This window comes from Plasmodium coatneyi, chromosome 10 (genome assembly GCF_001680005.1).
Source record: "Plasmodium coatneyi strain Hackeri chromosome 10, complete sequence".
Lineage (NCBI taxonomy): Eukaryota > Apicomplexa > Aconoidasida > Haemosporida > Plasmodiidae > Plasmodium > Plasmodium coatneyi.
In genome coordinates this window covers 1,029,069-1,049,420 of record NC_033565.1, presented here as the reverse complement: position 1 = coordinate 1,049,420, position 20,352 = coordinate 1,029,069, and the positions used below count along the sequence as shown (strand labels likewise).

Here is a 20,352-nt window from a genome sequence, read left to right as displayed (position 1 = left end):
AAATTATATTTTCCAAATACTTTTTTGCGTTTGAAGAATTGTGAAATGTGTGAACCGCCCCGGGGGGGAGCGATGGCCAACGGTTTGACGTCTACCCCATGAGAGGTTCCAGGTCCTCGTTGTAACTGAGAATGCTGTAAAGAGGGATATTCAGTTTCTGCTCAAACAAATCTTTGAAATACACCTTTTCATTGTGCTCATTCAGTTCGTACTCATTTCGGTTAAGTAAAACGATGAAAGCGACAACCTTCAAGTTGGGGTATGACTTTAGCTTGTTCATTATCTCCGTCAAGGCAGTGCCACAGGTAAAGACGTCGTCAATTATGATTACCTTTTTTTCGCTTTTGTCTTCCTTCGCATTGTGTACATCGCCATTAACTTCTTCGTCCAAGTTCCCCACAATGAGCGTCTTGTCACCATAATCTTTTTTTTCCTTTCTATCGTACAGGTAAAAAACATTTGAAAATTTATTTGACTGGAATAAGAAGTGGCTAGTTAGGGTTGCTATTGGAATGCCCTTATAAGATGCCCCCAACAAATAATCAAAGGGAATTTTTTCCTTTAAAATTAAATGAGAAATTAAAAACGAAATAATGTGTGCAGAAACGATGTTATTTAATACTCCACTTGAAAAAAAATATTTTGATTTTCTCTTTGATTTTAAAATAAAATCACCAAATTTTATGGCCTTATATTTTAACAAAGCTGTGATCAGCAATTTTTTCATTTCCTTCACGTGACAGCTGTCCACGTCATCTTTTTCCAGTTCGATGCATTCTCGAAGCTGGACATATTTTTTGTGTAAATCTTCATCACTGGGATAGTTCGTTTGGTTAATACTTTTCTCTCCTTCCATTTTGTTGAGTATTTTCCAGACAACAAAAAAAAGTTACTTTACCTATATCTTCAATTTGAACGACTGGGGCTGATATGCCAGGGGAGGGGGGTGAATCACTTGGTGTATTTTTCTAAATGCGAGGAAAAAAAAGGGTTGGCACAAGGTAACCCTTATCGGAATATACAAACAAATAATCGAATGAACAGCTTGCAAAAACGCCTGCTCTCCTTGGTCAAAAAAATCTATGAAAAAATCTGTGCTTGCAGCTGCTAATAAACAGAGTATTTCCTCTGAATCTATCTATATCTAGGTACACTCTTCTGTATGTTCCTCGTGGCCACGCGTTTATTTACGCCCGTTTTCCTTCTGCTTTTTCTACACCATCTGGAAGTGGAAGAAAAGCAACCCTTTGAGGAAGATCCACCGCTCGTAAATGTTATCTTCTATAAATGTATATTATATATATGTTTTTTTTTTATGACTTGTTCATATTTTTTTAAACCTTTTGGCTAGATTTTTTTTTTTTTTTTTTTTAACTGTTCATATTTTTTTTAATTTTTTGGTTAGATTTTTTTTTTTCAAACGGGGGGCACAGTATCACTCTAACATGAGATAAGCGCGGTAACAACACCCATCAGAGTTAGGAATCGGGTATCGATATGGGGGGTGGATATGCGTGAATACGCCGCAAGTACGTATACGAGTAGCGGGTTGTCGGGCAGGTCTGTTCCCTTTCTCTGCAGTTTCAGCTGCCGAGTTGCCGTTCTGCACAGGCATACGCGCATGCACGCGACGGGAAACCAAAAAAAATAACTTGGGCAAGAAGTTGATGCAGAGTGGCAAAAAAAAAAAAAAAAAAAAACTACAAATTGTCCACGAACTGCGGGGGAGGGCCAACGCGCCAATTCGCAGAACCTAAATGAGCGGTTCAGCCAAAAGGTTGGTTGGGGGGCGTATTCCACAGTGAGAGATCCACGAGTCTGCACCCCCGCGCCATGCTCTACCAACAAAACGTTTCCGACACGTTCATGCTTAATGCGACTTTTATAGCCTGCTCCACGGACTTCTTACGTGCAACAAAATTACAAAGGATGCTTTTATCCAAATGGTGATCTTCACAAGTTGACATGCGCTTTATCAGTTCAACCCATTCGCTTACGTCTCCGGGGTTATTTTGTGTTGACAAGTGGGAAGGGGAAGTCGTGCTGTTCCGAGTTGGCTCCTCCTGCACTGTACTTGTGCGCAAATGCAAATCGTCCAAAAGGTCTTCCTCCATTAGGATGGAATAATTTTTCGTTATCGCATAAAGGATAACTTGCATTAATTGTGTGTCACTTGCTGTGTTCAGTATGAGGCGGTGAAGTGGGGTTCCACTTCCGACCAGTCTTTGTACAATTCGCATATCTTTCCTGCTCCTATGGTGACGTAAAACTATTTTGTGTTTAAGTAAAAGGAAAAGCAGCAAGGGGTTCGTATACGTTGTGGCGGGACGGTCAAACTCGGAGAGGCAGATTTGTTCAACTTGTTCTGCATACACTTTTAACAAATTTCCTACAAAATGCTTATCATCATTTTTGTTAAAAAATATATTTTTTATTTTTTTATTTTTCCTCGCCATGTTGCGAAAGCAAAGTAGACACACGTAAATGAGTAGACTCCTTTCGTCGTTCATAAAAGTCCACCTCTTCAACGTGGTGCTCGCAATATCCACAAGGATTCGCGCAATAGGGTTGCCTTTCATAGAATGGTAATTCATCTCATTTTTTCCTTTTTGCAAAAGTGAATATAAATAGAGAAGACTGTGCATGATTAGTGAGTACACGTGCTTCCTCCGCATGCTGTCCACATGTGTGCAAATATAAGTCCTACTTAGCACCATCAGTTTGTTCATTACATCATTCGAATTTTTAAAAAAATATATATTTCTTTTTTTTTTTTTTCCCACTTCATTCAGGTGCAAATGCGTTAAGGCGGTTTTAAAAAACAACATAAAAAAGTTGTTATCCCCTCTGTGAACAATCCCCCCATTTGACAGCAACAAATTTGTAAAGAGGTTCCTCAAGAGGATAGTTCTCCTTTTAAAGTTGTTTCCGCTATAGAGGTAGACCTTCATCAATTCTTCGCAATTGAAGCCGCTCATTTTTTCCTTCACCGTGTGGGTTATTTTGCTGCACAAGGAATGATTTTTTTGCCTGACCATGTTCATACAAAACTTTGCTTTTTTTTTCTGTCCAGCTAGTCTGTTCATATATTTGTAACTTTTGAGCAGAAAAAAATTATCCACGTTGTTCCAGTTTAGCCCTTTTAAAATTGTCAAAATTGCTACGTTTAAAAGTTGCAAATTGGTCTTACGTGATGGTAACGCATTTTGTTGTCCGTTTGACTTAACGTTGTTTTGTTGTTCATCGATTTGGTCGTTCGTATTGCAGGATGGGAGCTCATCCACATTGTTCCCCTTGTTTGTTACTCCATTTGTTATGTCCACAGTCTTCGGTACAACGTAACGGTTGTCTTCACGTGGGGAGTTTAACATGCTTAGCAGCTTCAGAGGAGGGATTAAAAATTGAGGGGTGACTTGTTCAGGCCGACACGTTGAAAAAAATTTGACCAAGAACTCACTTAACGCTTCGGTCAAGGGGTCGTCTTTTATTTTATTTTTCAAAACTTGTATGTAGAGGATCACAACATAAGCACATACGTTCTGAGCACACACGTCGGATAATACGCCCGCATTTTTTAAAGAAATATATCTTCTGCATTTGTGGAGAGCAGAGGTGTACAACGTGGTTAGGAAATTGCTACATATATCTGCGTCTCTGACAACGCTTACAATCTTGTGGGTGTAAAAAAAGTGAAGATTCGTAAGGTCACTCTTGAGGAGTACATCCCTGTACAGTTTTGTCAATTTTAAAAAGTCATCTTTTTTTTTTAAAAATGCGTAATCATACTGAGTCAGGTGGTGAAGAAAAATTGCCATGGGAATGACCTCCTTTTTGTAGAAACTTACCCACGTGCGCTGCTTGTTGATGAAGACAGTGGACTCGGGCCCATAATCGGCTGGGGAAAATGCACTCCTGTTCTCGTTGGGCGTGTTATCACACGGGCCGTTCTTCCAACTACTTATGCTTAGCTGGACCGGCTCCTTACGCATCGGTAAGTTGCTTTCTCCTCCCTCCTCTCCATTCCCGTGCAGCCAAACTCGATTTGCAAAGCAACTTAGGGGCGTCTCTCTTCGACGGGCAGCACGCTTACTAATTCTATACAATGCATAAAGCGTCAACATGTTACTCCTGTTTTTGTGTCGTTTCCTATTTGCATAGAGGGCGCTACGGAATGCGGGGCTTGTTAGGAGCATATTCTTTTGCGAAACAGTATCAGCGTTGAAGCTTTCCTTTTTTTTGTTCACAGATAGGGAGACACATTCCCCGGGGTTACATGCCTGTGGTCTGCAGTCATCTCTCCAGAACAAGCTTGCGTATCGTAGGATCCTTTCAACAAAGTGATTGTCCTTCACGTCGTTCCTGTTCAGCACATACAAGTAAGTCAGAATGTCTTTCAAACTGATGAGTGGCAATTTTTTTTTCTCCTTTTTGTGCACATCGAACAGGTTAACATGTTTTAATTTCGTTTTTTTTTTCTTCTTCTTCCGGTTTATGAGCAAGTCTTCCCCTTTCTTTGTCAACTTGTCAATTGTCTTTGTCACAAGGGAGGAGTACGCATGCATGAACTTGACGCTGTATAATTCCCACTTTTCGAGGGCCAAAGCAGCTAGCGAAAAATATTTTATATTTTTATTTTTTTTCATGTCCATGCATTGGAAAATTTTACGAATGAGTAATTCCATAAGGGCATTGTCCTTCACAGAGAAGTATGAGTAAACGAAAGCGATCCTGTTTAGTGTGTTCAGGTCATCTTCACAATGCATGTGCGTTTTCACATTTCTCCATAACGTTATGAGGAGATTTCTCATCAAGCTGTTATCCACCGGCATATCACTTTGGTACGTCTCCCCCTTATTCGGGGGGGTCACAAAAAACCCATCGTCAACAACGTAAAATAACCTTAAGTACCATTCATAGTTAGAAGGGTTATCCTTTCCGTAAATTTGTTTTACTACTTGGATGAAGAAGTACTGGTAGAGGTTGTAAATAATTAAACTCACCTGTCGGCTGTTCATATAACTGTGTGTGCGTTGTAATTCCTTCATCATTTTTAGGATTGCGTGGTTGTGGTTTTCCTCGTGGTATATATTCATTAGGCTGGCTCTAAGATAGGTGTTGCAAATGTCTTTGTTCCTCCCCAAATGGACGATGCTGCTCAGCGCGGTCGCGTTCTTGAGGTCTTTCTCTCTCCTGTCTTGCCGGATTGTTCCGCGCGGGAAGAATCGGAACGCCTCCTCAGCAGTGCTGTTTTTCACAGTAGTGCTGTTCTCCCCAATTGGGAGCAATTCACCAATTGGGTCGTCTTCCCCAATTGTTGCTTCCCCATTGGGGGTAATCTCTCCCCAGGGAAGCTGTGCCTGCCCCGAGGGAGGAAGAGCCCCCCTTAGCAGCGAAACGCTCCCCCTTTGCGCAGATTGCACTTCCCCATGTTTAAGGTGGCAAATGAAGTGAAACTGGGAAGAAGGCACATCCTTCAGCTTCCTCCTCTTTATTATATTAAAGCTTCTTTCCTCATCCGCCTTTTTCTTCTTCTCGAACACATAGTTGATATGTTTCGCCGTTTTGGAGCTTAGCTTCTTCTGTTTCTTTGTTCCACCTACTCGGCTGCTTATTACAAAAGCTCGGTGAAATTGGTCACCCCTTTTTTTTACCTGACCGGCAATGACACCTCGTTGCAGAAGGGGACACAACGGGTGATACGCCGCCATAAAAAGGAAAAAAAAAAGTATACCTTCAATTTGGCTGATTATTTCTCACCTTGCTTTTAACAATACAGGGGTGTATGCTTCAGCGGAAGGGGTGCCAAGCACTTGCAGACTGTTCGTGCTTCCACGCCATTCTGGCTGTTTCAGGTGTGAACCTACACCCGCAAAAAAAGCGTGCCGATGGACAGGTCAGTCAGGTCAGGTTAGTTGCTTTCCATTTGCTTCATAAAGGGGGAATGATCGCGTCAAACAACATACCACAACATAACATTCCGTTGTGCCGCTTTTGCGAGGCAAACGGGGGAGCGGAGCGAAAATGCAACTACGCCAGAACAAGGCCGCTCACCGGTCGTTGTACTTCCCCACTGTAGATGTTTAAAAAAAATGGTGAACCGTTTTGACGCGCTTCTTCCCACCCCTATGTGACTAGAACAAGCGGCACACCGGAATGCCCACCATTTTGGCAAAACCGGAGTGACATAAAAAAAAAATGCACAACAACTTCAAAAAAACAACAAATGAATGTAAGAAAAAGCATCTTAAATTATTTAATACTGCATAGCAGCATCGTCCGGAGGAACCATCACAAGAGCTACCACAAGAAATGCAGCCACCACGGCAGCCTCAACGAGATGGAAAAAAACAGCAAAATGAAAAACGTGAGGCCCAACTATTTTGTGTGCATCCCCCTGTCAGGGAACAAAGCCTTAGTGGAAGAATTGCTCAAAGTGCAAAACCACGTCGCTTCGAAATTTGAAATTCTCAAAGAATGTGCAATTGAAAGAAACAAGTTTCACATATCTCTCCTCATTTTACACGTGAAGAAGTCCCAAATGGAGTCCTCCAAGGAGGCCTTCCACGAAGCCATGGAAAAAATTAAAAAGCTCAATCATCAAGCCATTTCGTTCGACACATTGGAAACGTTTCGGAACGACGTTTTGTATGCAGGGCTGCAGGAGGACAGCCGGAAGTATATAGTGAATATGACAGCTCTCCTGAGGGACTCCTTCGCCAAGAGGGACATACACATCTTCAGCAACCACAAGGGTAAGGAGGAAGCCCGGGAGAAGAAGCGCCCAAGCGGCGCAATCGAAAAAAGTGTAACGAACCCAACCGACAAAGGTGCAGCCCCCCCCAGCACACACCAATGCGCAGACAAAGAACAAATAACCCCCCACGTGACCATCATGAAAAACTCCTACCTGAGAAAAATATACGCCAACAGGAAGCCCCAGATTTTCCCCGACTATTACGCCGACTTCAACTTGTCCAAACTGCAAAATGAGCGGGTCGTTCCCAATAAAATACAGTTCCTCGAAATGGACACAGACTCGGCAACTTCGTACTATAGAGTCATCGCTGAATGTGACCTTCCTTGAGTTGGTAGGCACTCCTCCAGTGGGGAGTATGCGTTTAAACTTTTGCAACTATGGCAGCTAGCCATTTGTCCGTTTTTTTTTTTTTTTTTTTTTTTCCTGTTCATAATTTTTTTTTGTTCATATTTTTTTTTTTTGCGTGTGCAAATTTGCACACATGGAACAGTGGTGGTTAGTGTTTTGCTCTACATGTTTGAAGGGACCCCAAATGGTTGTCCAACTGGTGGAGTGAACATGCCATTGTAATGTTCCTCCACTTGGGGAATGACAAAAGGGGCACCAATCGATGTTTCCCACATGTGATTGACCGAAAGAAGGGAAAGGAACAGCTAGGGACGTCTTCTTATATGTGAAGAAGCAACTTTGGGGAAGAGCCTATGATGTGAGGGTGCACCGTGTTGTGTACGTACAATCCGCTCGAGAGGCACTCACCTGTTCATGTATTTATGATGAAAGCAATAACTACTTATTTTTCACACATTTTTTCTTTCTGACAGTTTTTCCTCCATTCCGTGTTGTGATTTATTCAAGGGAGTGTTTCCACCGCGTTAAGTCTTTTCCTTCACGTTGCAGTCACTCCGTGCATGTCATTGCTTCCGTTTGGTTGCCTTTTCCCCCTGGCTGATCAGATTAGCGACTCCCCCCTCAATTGTGTTTGTTTTACCGTCCGCCCCGTGATCACAATGCTGCGTAGGCTCCTCCGCATTGCAGTACTGCTGCCCCTGTTGGGCGCCCAAGTGCGCAGCGAAAACGACATCTCCGTGAAGGGCAGCCTAACCGTGGCGAACCTCAAAATTTCCTCCAAAGGTAACAAAGAAAATGGCATCCTTTTCCAGAGTAAAGAAGTAGAATACAAGATGGGGCTGAACCCGTTAGGGCAGTTTATAATAAGTAGGAAAAACAAGCCAATCATAAGTATCGATGAGCACGATAATATGAACCTCCTAAACCAGGACCTAGTTGTGAAGGCATTAACCATCGATGGAACATTTAAGGTGCGCCATGTAAACCAATTCCAAATGATTGTGCACGAGACGTTCAGTAGCAGTGAAAGTACCAACGGGTGGTCAGGTGATAACTTTAACAACTTCACGTCTATATGTGGTGGAGTCAATTTGTTAGGTGGCTATGGAAAGCTCTCGAAGGGTAGGATTCGCAAAACGTTTGTGAATATCCCAAGTCATACGCAGATTCGAATTAAGGCAAACTTCCATTTCATTGATGAGTGGAATTTTCATACGGCTTATTTAAAAGTTGGAAGGGATGATCAGGAGGATCTTTTCTACGTCTGGACAGATAGCCATTCCCAGGTTGGTCTGGAAAATGCAGTGAACATTTGTGGCAGTGCCACTGGTGAGTCGAAATTCAGCTCCGTGATAGATGTGGTTATACCCCACAACTCGAGCAAACTCATTGTGGAGTTTGGCACCACCATTCAGGTCGATGACCCGAAAAGCGTTTCCTGGGGCGTCTCCAACTTTCAGCTGTTCATCGTGTGAAGGGTGCGAATATATATATATATATATGTATGTGTGTGTCCCCGTTAAGACGTGATGTGTTAATACGTGTGATGGTGGTTTCAGCTGGGGAGTACGCCCCCCGTGCGCATCTACACGTGTGTGCGCTTCTCCCCGTGCAGTTTGAACTCAAACCGGGCAAACTGCCCAAATGCTTGTAAAGACGGTTTACCAAAAAAAAAAAAAAAAGTCCGGTGGAGGCAACGAAATTGGAACCAAGGTGGTGGTTCACAGTGGCAACGAACTCAAAGTGGCACCTCAAATGGGGGAAGCCTTTTTAAAAATTCAATTAAAAAAAAAATGCTTTTCTCTTCGGTTACCCACCCACCCCGCAGGGTCACAAAAAAAAAAGGAACAAATGGCACATGTGTATTTGTCACTACAAACGAAAAAAGAACGAACACACATGGAGAGTGTGTATATATGGGGTGCTAATTCAGGGGCTCTATTTTGAGTTTCTTGTTTCCAGCTCGTAGTCTCGATCCGACATCTTCTCCTGCGAAGGGGTGGTGCAAAGAACAAATGGGGGAGGTATGCATCCAGATAATGGGGAACAAACCAATTCGACGTTAGCCTTCTGTTCGTCCCACCTAATGGATGAACTTACCGTCCAGCACGAGGACCACCCTGCCAAGGGAAACCGGGTCGGTGAGCTCAATCCTCTTCCAAGCCTCATAAATGGCGGAGGCCAAAATAGCAACGAGCGTCATCGTGGCCGTGTTGTAAATAGCCTGAGACTTCCCTGGAACATTTCTTAAAACGACTAACACCTCACTGGTGCAGATGGTTAAGAGACATTTCCTCGTTGCTTTCCTTAAGTCCAATAAGGTTAGTGACTGAGGTAAATAATTCTTATCGCTTGACGAAATAAGTTGCAAAAAATTTACCCACATATCTTCTTCTCTCTTCCATAACCTCACGTTTAACTCGATTGTATTTTTGTTACTAAATTCGAGGAGCACTTGTAGGGAGGATAAAGGGGTCCCCATCTGGCAGGAGAATAACCATGGGGTTAGCAAGTTTTCTTCGTTCTCTATTTGCTGGTGTATTTTTTTTTCCACTTTGTTTTCTCTTCCCTCCCGGTCGATGGTTATGTCTGTTACTTCTAGTTTGTCTAGCAGGACGACCACTTGTCTCTCCAATTTCATCAGCCTCTTCTCCAGGCGGTACTTGTCTGCGGGTGGTAAAACAGTGGTTAATCGGTGGTTACGCAACGGTTACACGACCGTGTGGATATGCAACCGTGTGTGCCCTCCCCTCTCTAACAGTACCTTTTTCCGAGTTTTGAAGCTTATCATTTAGTTCCTTCACGATGGTGAGCAACGGGTCATACTTGGTGACGATAAAGGTCTGCAGATCGCTACTGAAAATGGCGGCATTCTGGTTCGTCGTCATTTTGGGGAGGTTCTGTTGCGGGGTGAAGCGGTAAGGAAACCTTTGATCTTCAATCTGTGCGTGTATTTTCTGTGCCTTCCCTCCCCTGTTTAATCGCTCTGCAAGGGGGGTGGAGGAGGGAAGTGTTCACCCCCGTGTGTGCGATGGTGAGCGGTTGACCTGTCCTTGGGTCCGTCCAGCGATCTGTCCACTCAGTTAGAGACCGCCCAACCGCACACCGTCACGATACAACGCCGCTATCGCGATTGCATGCACAGACAAATCCGCGTGGGAAAAATGCTGCGCGAATAAATTACACTGCGTTGCTGAGAAGCGGCAAGTTTGGAAAAAGGAAAACCAAAAAAATAACCAAAAAAATAACCAAAAAAAATAAAAATAAATAATAGTCACCTGTTTATTCATTTTTTTTTTTTTTTTTTGGTGGAGAAAATTCCACCCGTTCGCATATTTTCAGGCGTGGAGGGAAAAGCATACACAGACGCGAAATGGCTTTTTGCAACGCAGCACATGGGGTGGGCGCCTAACCGGAAGGCCAAATGCACTGCAGCGGGCACGCTGAGGTGACAGCACCGTGACTCCTTCCAACGGGGGGAAACAAAAGTAGCCTCTCTCCCTCCCCGTTTTAGGGGAATCCCCAAGGGAGGTTATTTCCTACCAATGTATGTTCGCTTCACCAAGTGTATAATACACTGTTGACTTGGTGTGAAAAAAAAAAAAAAATAAAATAAATAAAGTAGAAAAGAATAACTTGTATGCAGGGGGTGACGTTCTGTTCGCTCGTTCTTGTAGGTCAACTTTTGTCGCCTTTTCCTTTGCCCCTCATTTTGCTTTCATAAATTGAGGCAAAAGCACAGGCTGTTTTTTTTTTTTTTTTTTTTTTTTTTACCGAAATGGTAATTATTTTTATGTGCTAGCTTTGTAGATACTTCCTTAGTTGTTTAAGGGAGTTCCTACCCAAGGAGGCTGTCATCCGGACGGGGAATACCTCCACTCGGTGGGCTCACAGGTCGTGAATGAGCCGCTCCGGGGGGGTATGTCTCCACCAGGGGGAAGAGCCAAAAACGGAAAGGAAAAAAAAAGCAATAAATGAAACGCAGCGAAATAAAGCGCAATATCCTATAGCAGAGTAAATAACCCCAGCTGCACTGGAGGGGAAGTCTCCTCTGCAGGACCGTGCGACCAATGCAGTGTCTGCTCCAGGGATGATCCACGTTTATCTTCTCCTCGGCGCAGAATAAGGGCCACACGGGTCAGAAGTTGGTAGAGCGTCCACCTATGACCACAAAGGTAGGGAAGAGCGTTCTCATCGGACAGCAGCTTAGCCCTGCACACCGCATATAACCGCACCGCATCTGATTGCACCGCGTTGCCCCCCCAGAAGCACCATGATTAACCTGCAAGTGCACCAACTGCGAAGCCCCAGCGAGGTGGACCACTGCGAGTGCGGCAACCTGCTGCACGAAAAGAGCCTAGAATTTGTCCTAGTGAAAAATAAAAACCTAAGCATATATACCTACCAAAAGGAGAGAAAAAAAAATCACCTTATATACGAGACAAAGCTAAACGCACCAGTTGTGAAGCTCCTAATATTAAAGAATGTCTTTCTGCGAAAAAACAAGGAAAGAATTAGTGGTGTTTTGCTTGTATATAAGGGGATGCATTTCGTCCTCTACCGATTCAACCGTCATTTGAATACCCTTGTGGTTGTTTTAAAACACAGCTTTATAAAGAAGGTAAACTTTCAGTCGCTTTTTTACTCATTACCGGTTTCTGTTAATTATGTGCACAAGTATGATAAGGGGGGAGGCAGCGCCGCGGGGAGGAGAATCCGCATCGGCGGAAGGAAATCCGTCATGGGCATCACCAGGAGGAGGAAATTCAAATTGTCCTCCAAACGGATGAAAGGGTGTATTCCAGGATTACGCCAAGGAGGGGAACTCCCCCAGCAAGTAGTGCCCACGAAAAAGCGAAAGGGAAAAGGAACAGGTCGAAGGAGGAAGGCAGCTCCGGTTGGAAAGCCCACCAAATCGGAACTCAACTCACAAAACGGTATTAACGACGAAACATATTTTAACCCTTACGGTGAGAGGGGAAGAAGTGACGACATGGAAGACCCTTTTTGGCTAGATCGACCCGTTCCAGAGGACATCAACATTGGGGATACTTATAAGCAGACCCTCCGAATTGGCCAAAATGGACAAGCCAAAAGGAGGAAGCGAAGTTTGAATTTTTGCGAATTCGTTGTTTCCTTCTCGAGTGACTTCAAAACGATTTACTTCCTTTTCTACTCATCGAGGAGACGGAGGAAAAATGGTTTGGACCCGACTTGTGCTGGAGAGATGAAGACGATCTACTTTGGGAAGGGCCTCTACCTGTTTAACGTTATGAAAGTTAACCTGCAGGACCTCTATCGGCATTTTATTTTTATTAAAAAGATTTTTTTCCATGGCGGGAATATCCACGTGTTGCTGCAGAATGAGCCGGTAAGTCTTCACGGCGCGTCTGTAACTGTGCTACTCACCATTCCACCTTGTCACTATACCCTATCACTATACCTTATTTGTGCCCACCCCTGCAGGTCAACGTGGGACACGCCACACTGGAAGAACTGAGCCTGAAGATGCTAATCCTACGGCAGGAGGATCACAAGTTTGACGCGAACAAGCTGATCAAGGGGTTCCCAAACGGTACTGTAGACCTCCTGCGGGTGAAGGAGCTCCTAATATGTCTCTGCCAGGATTATATCTACCTACTAAACATGAAAAAAAACCAAAAGGTAATTTATATTTTTAAAAAAAGTGGTTACACCAATGGGGTTCTTCACTCGCAAAGGAAGGAAACTCTGTTCTGTGATTGCACAGATTTTAATGTGCGCTTCAAACAGAGTAGTAGCAACATGTGTTACAAGAAGGGGAAGCTTTTTATACTGACCAGGAGGTGTGTCCTGGAAGGGACCCTATCAAGGGATCATAACAATTTGGTGAATCTGATAAAATGGAGGAAGGTTCACACGTTCAAGTATGATTTAGCTAAGTTCTCTGTTTATTTCTTTGGAGGGAGAGTCCACTTTGTGTGCTGCTACAATGGGCTCTGTGGTAGAGCCGACGTGGATTTGCTCGTGAGGAAAAGGCGGGGAAGACCCACCAGGGGTGAACCCATCAGAGGATCCTCGAGGAAGAGAAAGGCAGCTCCCCCTGCACATGCAATGAAGAGGAAGAAGTGTGATGAGGGATCCCATATCAGGGACGTGCCACCCGATATGGACGTTCTGTCTACAAATGAAGATCCCCTAATTGCGCCTTCCCCCGTTCTAACCAATCGTGGAAACCCACCACGAGGGGCCAAGAAGGAACGACCGAATGACAACTTCCTAATGGACCTCCTAACCTACCTGAACAAAAACCCAACGGTGAACGAACACACGAAAGGACTCAACCACAGCAAGTACGACTTCCTATTTCAAAAATATAAAAAAAAAATAAAAATTTTGGAAGGAAATTATTCCTTGATAAATGCCCAAGGGGGGGTCGAGTACGTACCTTCCCTTTTCATCCTTAAGAGAAGGAAGAAAAAAAAGCGGGAAAAAAAAATGGGAACCCACCTCCCCCAAGGAAATAACCCCCCAAAAAAAGAAGTAATAACCATAGTGGATAAAATATGCTCCAAAGGGATGCTGACAGATTTGGTTAAATCGAATGAGGAACCCAACCTAATCAACAACAGCGGCTACTTCGCCCTTATAGGGAATAAAAAATTTAGCAGCATTCAGAAAATTTTCTTCAAAGTTCCTTTTACAACTCTCTTAAATGTGTCCTTCGGAGGAATCTGTGTAAAGAGTGTGTGTGCCAGTGAGGGAGGAAGAAGGAACAGCATCCGTCAGTATGTTATGATTAACCTAGAAGAATGGAAACCCGAGGAGGGTGAAGACAATGGACTGATAAGGAGGAGCCTCCTCCTATGCGTAGACAACCTTAACGCATGGAGACAGAAAAAGGGGACAATCACAAAAATGACTCCTTCGAATGGGAACAAGGAACTACCAGTGGATGAACCAACAAGTAATGGGTTGCACTCGTCTGACGTGGGGGACAACCCAAGGGGATCCCTACTTTGCAATCATCGGGCCAAAGTTATATATACGCTAAGGGGAGACAGTCTGCAGGGGCAACCATTCGACCACGTGGAGTTCCCTCCAACGGGCACCGCCAAGGCGAACGCCTTTCTTGCCTTTTTTAGATCCTACCCGTTTGTTCATTACAGCAATAGGGATGTGAAAAGATACCTGGAGGAGGGGGGTTCCAACCGTGGGGCGGACCATTCCGTTGGCCGAGTAGACGAATCGGATGAAAGGATCAGCAGTCACATCGAAGCTGAATTAAAAGAAAAGTACGTGCAGTTTTTCCTCATGGAGAGAGAAAAAAATACTCACTTAAGTATGGAAGGGAATTGCATAGCTCTGTTAAGGTTTAAGTCTTTACTAGTGCAGGTTTGCCAGAAACAGATCAACGTGTCTCTTTACGCCAACACGTGCATGGTGCTTCGCAACATCTGTTTGGAGGACGCCGTGGTGGAGTGCAAGCTGGTGAGGAAGTTTTTAATTCTTCGACACGAAAGTGGTAGCTGCTCTGTGTACACCTTCCACATAGACGCAGTGACAGACCTGTTGCTGCGGGTGGGTGAAGTCACGTCGTTACTTAACATGTGTCTGTTACGTTGTCTAGATGTGGACAGTGGGGAACAGGAAATTAACCTCCTCCAGTTTGCAACTACCGTCATGGAGGGAGAACCTTCCCCCTGGAATTGCACCAACATAAAGGAGCAAGACCTGCTTTCCATTTTTCTGACCCAAACGCCAGACCTGTTTTGCGAAGTTGTAAAAAGGATGGGTGACTCAAACGTAGGAGAAATTATCTCCTTCTACACCCAGTTGGACAACGTCCGCTGTATTTCCACGGTGAAGAGGAGAACCCAGAGTCTTCTCGCTTTTCTGGATGACTCCAACTGCACCCTGCGTATTTTCCACCTGGAGAAGAGACGCACCCTTTTTATTAGCAACGCTTTGTTAGATGTGCCCAAGTATCTGTACAACGCGAAACGCTACAAACGTCACAAACGTTACAAACGTCACAAACGCGAGAAAATAAAAACAGAGGAGGGAGAGGTGCCCCCCGGGGAACTCCTCCTCGACACGTATAAACTGGAGGAGGTAATAAATGTGCTCCTCTTCCCACTAGGCCCCAACTACGTCTTAATCGTTTTCCTAACGGGGAGACCCATCCTGATCTACAAAAGCGTTCGCGAGGTGAGAAACGTAATCAGATTGAAGTTCCAGGTGGTCACACACAGGTATACACAACCCCTACTCAGTAACGTTCATTTTGTGAAGGACCCCAATGGTGGAAACGCACAAGTTGTCACCATTTCGCGTGATAAGGAAGAGATGAACAACGGTTTCTTCCTCCACATTGATGGGAAAAACAAGGGAAGGACTAAAGAGGACAGAGTAGGACTTCAAATGAAGGAGAAAAAGAAGAAGAAAAAAAAACTATCCAATTGCATAGTAGGTTATCCCCATGTGGACATCTCCAAGGTGGACTTAAGTCACGTGACTGGCAATCAGCAAGAGCAGCTTTATCAGAAGGTCCGTTCGTACAACGCATCCTTCCCCCCTTTACTATTGTCCAATTGTAGGGGGAAGCTATTTGTTCACCGCTGCGGTGGGGAGGGCGAAATCGCACCGGAGGGACAACCCAAGGGTATGGTAAAAATTGACGGTAATGCGTTCCTCAGGGTTGAACCAACGGGCCTTCGCATCGTTACAATTGGGGAAGAAGAAAAAGTATGTGCAGCAGGTTCGGAACGACCTGGCCTAAATGACCTCCTTCAGCGCGAATCACAGTTAAACCGTGACGTTGCGCAGACGCTAAGTGGGGCTTCTCCCCCTTTGGAGGTGATCTGCCACCACAGCAACGTCGACAAGGTACAAGTACAGAAGGAGGTGTTCCTTGTGAGAAGACCCCCTCCGAATAAACTCTCCTTCAACGACGACTTCGTCTCGAAGCTCTTTTTGTCCTACCCGTACGTTTGTAAGATTGCCGTTTCGCAGTTTGAGTACTTTCTGAAGAGGGGGAAACGACACCAAAAAAAGGGGGCGAACAAACCAACGGAAGACACGGAGCAAGACAATCACCCAGTTGCACCTAACCAACAGGGCGAACCCACCGAAACGGACCCACCCTTGCACAGCACCACCCGCGGAAAGATCATCTGTGCCGTGGTCCGAATGAAATATGAGGAATACCACTGCCTGAAGAAGCTACAAAAAAGGAGACTAAATTTGCAAAAAGACGAATTGCGAAATAACGTTGCATATGCAGGGGAGGAAGAAGTGCAGTGCGTGCCAAATGTGCACTTGCAGGACAGCATTAACAACCAGTACACGCACAAGCTGAAGGGGTTCCTCTGCGGAAACGACAACGAAAACGGGGAGGACGTAACGACAAAGAAAGACGAGCAGATGATCAGGAAGAACAACAAACTGATTTGCTCTGCGAAAACGAATGCAAAGTTTAGTAAGTTACTCCTCCTACACGAGTGTAATAAAAAACGAATCTATGGATACTACACCTTTGAGCACAGTGAGGAAGTGCACTGTGTTTCCTTCGGGTGTCTCCACGGAAAGGAGTACATTTACGTGAGCACCAGCTTAAATATTGGTGAGAGGGTCGAAACGCAGGGGAACATCTACGTGTTTGACTTAAGCGGCGTGTTCGTGCGGGTGGGGGAGGATCCCATCGGGGAGAATCCCAACAGGGAAAATCCTACCAGGGAAGGAGAAGCAACAACGGAAGGAAATGAAGAGGGCGAATACCCCCCCATTGGGAAGAGCAAAAAAGGAAAGCTATCCCTATACATGAAAAAGACGTATAACAGCTCAGTGACGCAGATCCACCCGTTCTACATGCACAGCGAGGGTTTCCCAAATGGGGGGTTGGATAGTGCCCTCCAAAGCGTCATCCTCAGTAATGGGGGTGACACGAACCATTATGGTAAGTACGGGGAATTACTCTCACCAGCAGAGGGGGAAGTGCCCTATCCCCACGGTAATAGGATTATAACAACGGGAAGGACGAACCGAAAAAGCAGACATGTCGACCCAAACGTACACTGCAACATCCTGCACTGCATGAACTCGAAGCTTTTTATTCATGAGGTGAATCAAAACGACTTTACCAAAGGTGCCTTCCTGGACAACAATTTCTACATCAGTGATGTAAAAGTCGTAAAAAATTTTTTCATCATAGCAGATCTGTATAGAGGTATATTCATAGACATGTATAAATATGAGCAACAGTACGATAGTAGAAGTATCATCCCTATAGCGAAGCCTTTTTTTAGCGCAAATTTAAATGTCCTCTGTTGTCAATACATCGTTTTGGACTCTTCCATGTGTATCCTCGCCATGGATGTCTACAACAACGTTCTCATCTTTTCGTTCAGGAATTACCAATCTGTGGATACTTTATACATTTTTAATTTTTTCAATTTTTGTAGAAGAATACTTAAATTTGTGAATGCTGTGCATCCAGATCGGAGGTCCAACTCTGCTCTGTCCATTTCGAACGACGGATCTATGCATTTGTTTCACCCGGTTGGAAGCAAATCGTTTACCTTCCTGAGGGAAACTTACAAATTGGTTAGGACGTCCCTCTTTCCCCACTTGGCTGTCAATACACACGCGGATTTGACCCCTGATGTTTTCACCCAGTCGGTCAGACTTAACCTCCACAGGAAAACCGACTCCTTCTCGATCAAAAACGTCCTCTTCGATGACATGTTACGGTATGAGGAACTACTACGATGCAGCTACTGAGACGGATGCACACCTACCCTTTTTGACCCGCCCCAATGGGCTATATCACGATTACACCCAAACGTGTATACACATGCATATACATTTCCCCCCTTCAGGCAACTCCCCTTTTACTCCGCCCAAGTGCTTCACGAATTATTCCTCAAAAGGGCCAACCTCCTGGACCACATAACGATAGTAATGCCAACTGCACGGGTGACTCCTTCCCCATCGTAGAGGAGCAGCCACCGCAACAACCACGCGTTCATTCCCACGGATGCATGAGATGCGTATTTATGCCATGCATCTTTTTTCCCATTTCGCAGGGGGAACTCCTAATCGAGCTGAGTTCCTTGAACGAACGGTAATCCTCCTCACGCGCAAGGTGATCTGAAGAGGACAAGCCAACCTTTTCCATATGGGAGCCGCAACAGCATGTGCACCGTGGCACGCAAACCATTCGTAGTTTATTCGTAGACCATTTGGGGGGTCTCCTTCCCCCCGCATGGCATATCAGTTTTCCTTTTTTTTTTTTTTTTTTTTTCAACGATAACTAGCCACCTTGCGCAACACGCATTGACGCCCTGTCGTTAAGCTTTTCCCCCGTTTGACCACTTAAATGAGTTGCAAAAACGTAGACCCGTAGGACGAGCGAGAAATGTCACTTTGGTTGAATGTGTTGTGGATGGTCAGTTGGGAAAACTGATCGGTGAGGGCAGGCGCACAGAACACATGTTCCTATGTTGCTACGTACCTGTGTTTACGCGTGTGTGAAGCATGAAAAAAAAAAAAAAAAAAAAAAAAAAGGGCACTGCAGCGATGCTCTGCAGGGAGATATGCAAAAGGATCGTCAACGATACCCCTTTACAATTCGTACGTTTTAACATATGAAAGGAAAAAAATAAATAAAAAATAAAACACGTTTCTATTGAAGGAGAAATATCACACATACTGGCAAAAAGCAACTTCCTCTCAGGAATGCTTCACCTTCGCGCAAACGGACGTGCGTAAAAATGAATCCCCCTACACACGCATCCACTGATATACTTCGATTGACGCACTTACCCGTTTAGTACTTCTTCGCCAAGCGGGCACAGGTCTCCAAAGATACCTTGATCATACTTTCAAGTCTCTCTGGATGGAGGTTGTTGTCAAAGTCCCCTTCGTCCCACTTCAATGGGCATCCATCGACGATGAAAATGCCGCCTGTTTTTACCTTTCGTAGAGTACCCATAACCATTAACGTGGCTACTTCCATTTCGACAACAGCAACATTAGCCTTTGAATAATCCTCCAGTCTTGTGGGTATGATCTTGTGTGGGTAGTACATGTCAGAGGATAAACTAATTCCGTTAAAAACGGGGACCTTCAATTCTTGGGCAACTTTATTTAACGTGTCGTAAACTTCAAAATCGGCCACAGCTGGGAAATCGGAGTAGATCATAAGGTGAGATACTCTGTCCTCCCTTACGGCTGCATTACATATACAAATATCTCCTCTCTTCATTAGACCTGGTTGGAGAGAACCACAGGAACCAGCACGAATGATTACCTTTGCTCCGTTATTCATCAGCTCCTCAAAACAGATGGCACATCCTGCTGAACCCACTCCGTGACTCACACAGAGGAACTTCTGCCCTTTGTATGTACATTCAACACTTTTGTATTCTCTGTTATATGCCAAATCTACATACGAGTCACATAACATCTTCACCTTGTCCACTCGACCTGGGTCCCCTACGACCAGCACAACGGGGGTCGTCTGTGATGGGGTCAGCTTAATATGCCTTTGCATTTCTTCCTTCATTGTGTGGGCTAATTGGTCAGAAAAAAAAAATTTTCTTCGAAGGGGTGGCTATTCGCAGTAACGGGGGGGAACTCCGTCGGTAGGCAGGTTTGCCGGTTTGCAGGTTTATAGATGAACAGCTTTTTAGCTTTACAGTTTTTGCAGGTTCACTTTTGCACTTGTGTGGTGTTACTCCGGTGGGGCTCACGTCAATTGTGAAAATGAAAGCCAAACGACAAACGTATAGAGAGAGATTCTTAATGAGAGTGTTGTTGCAAAAAAGAAAAGAAAAATGTTTCAAGTGAAGTAAAAAGAGAATTGTAATAAAATGTGATTCAAAAAATTCTCGGTAAAATGCTTCACAAAATAATGCTTGGCGAAAGTGTGCTCGAAAAAAAAAAGAAGCCACCAATTTTGTGCTACTTACCACCGCGGTGAAAAACGCACCTCACCAAAATTGCAAAATATCGTCGGCACCATCCCACTAACAGCAGCTGCACCGGGGGAGTCGGTTGTCAAAGGGGGCATATACATACAAGTGCCTCCACCCGACATCCACAAAAAAAGGAGCACTCCCCACACACACGAGAAGTGCTACATCGTCCCCATCAACTGCACTCACGGCGACGTTGTGCCGATCCAAACATAAACCACAAAGTTGAGTTTTTTAAAAAAAAAAAAAAAAAAAATGCAAAATAGGTATGCACAAATAAGTGTGCTG

General features: G+C 44.5%; 7 protein-coding genes across 7 annotated transcripts; 3 read left to right on the top strand and 4 right to left on the bottom strand.

Annotated features, from left to right (window-relative positions):
* Window positions 1-91: 91 nt before the first annotated feature.
* PCOAH_00030370 (Orotate phosphoribosyltransferase) lies at window positions 92-856 on the bottom strand (the record flags this gene model as incomplete). The annotated part of the gene is made up of 1 exon (XM_020059838.1): window positions 92-856. The coding sequence occupies one exon, from the start codon at window positions 854-856 to the stop codon at window positions 92-94; it is 765 nt and encodes a 254-aa protein (XP_019915429.1).
* Window positions 857-1,838: 982 nt separating this feature from the next.
* On the bottom strand, window positions 1,839-5,708 carry PCOAH_00030360 (Uncharacterized protein; the record flags this gene model as incomplete). The annotated part of the gene is made up of 1 exon (XM_020059837.1): window positions 1,839-5,708. The coding sequence occupies one exon, from the start codon at window positions 5,706-5,708 to the stop codon at window positions 1,839-1,841; it is 3,870 nt and encodes a 1,289-aa protein (XP_019915342.1).
* A 515-nt stretch (window positions 5,709-6,223) lies between these two features.
* PCOAH_00030350 (Uncharacterized protein) lies at window positions 6,224-7,084 on the top strand (the record flags this gene model as incomplete). Its single annotated transcript, XM_020059836.1, has 1 exon — window positions 6,224-7,084. The coding sequence occupies one exon, from the start codon at window positions 6,224-6,226 to the stop codon at window positions 7,082-7,084; it is 861 nt and encodes a 286-aa protein (XP_019915345.1).
* A 680-nt stretch (window positions 7,085-7,764) lies between these two features.
* On the top strand, window positions 7,765-8,580 carry PCOAH_00030340 (Uncharacterized protein; the record flags this gene model as incomplete). Its single annotated transcript, XM_020059835.1, has 1 exon — window positions 7,765-8,580. One exon carries the CDS (start codon window positions 7,765-7,767, stop codon window positions 8,578-8,580), a length of 816 nt encoding a protein of 271 aa, XP_019915491.1.
* A 449-nt stretch (window positions 8,581-9,029) lies between these two features.
* Window positions 9,030-9,993, bottom strand: PCOAH_00030330 (Uncharacterized protein; the record flags this gene model as incomplete). Its single annotated transcript, XM_020059834.1, has 3 exons — window positions 9,030-9,094; window positions 9,206-9,772; window positions 9,870-9,993. 3 exons carry the CDS (start codon window positions 9,991-9,993, stop codon window positions 9,030-9,032), a joined length of 756 nt encoding a protein of 251 aa, XP_019915331.1.
* Window positions 9,994-11,378: 1,385 nt separating this feature from the next.
* Window positions 11,379-18,213, top strand: PCOAH_00030320 (Uncharacterized protein; the record flags this gene model as incomplete). The annotated part of the gene is made up of 4 exons (XM_020059833.1): window positions 11,379-12,476; window positions 12,572-17,835; window positions 17,965-18,043; window positions 18,172-18,213. The coding sequence occupies 4 exons, from the start codon at window positions 11,379-11,381 to the stop codon at window positions 18,211-18,213; spliced, it is 6,483 nt and encodes a 2,160-aa protein (XP_019915393.1).
* A 701-nt stretch (window positions 18,214-18,914) lies between these two features.
* On the bottom strand, window positions 18,915-19,652 carry PCOAH_00030310 (nucleoside phosphorylase; the record flags this gene model as incomplete). The annotated part of the gene is made up of 1 exon (XM_020059832.1): window positions 18,915-19,652. One exon carries the CDS (start codon window positions 19,650-19,652, stop codon window positions 18,915-18,917), a length of 738 nt encoding a protein of 245 aa, XP_019915206.1.
* Between the last annotated feature and the right edge of the window lie 700 nt (window positions 19,653-20,352).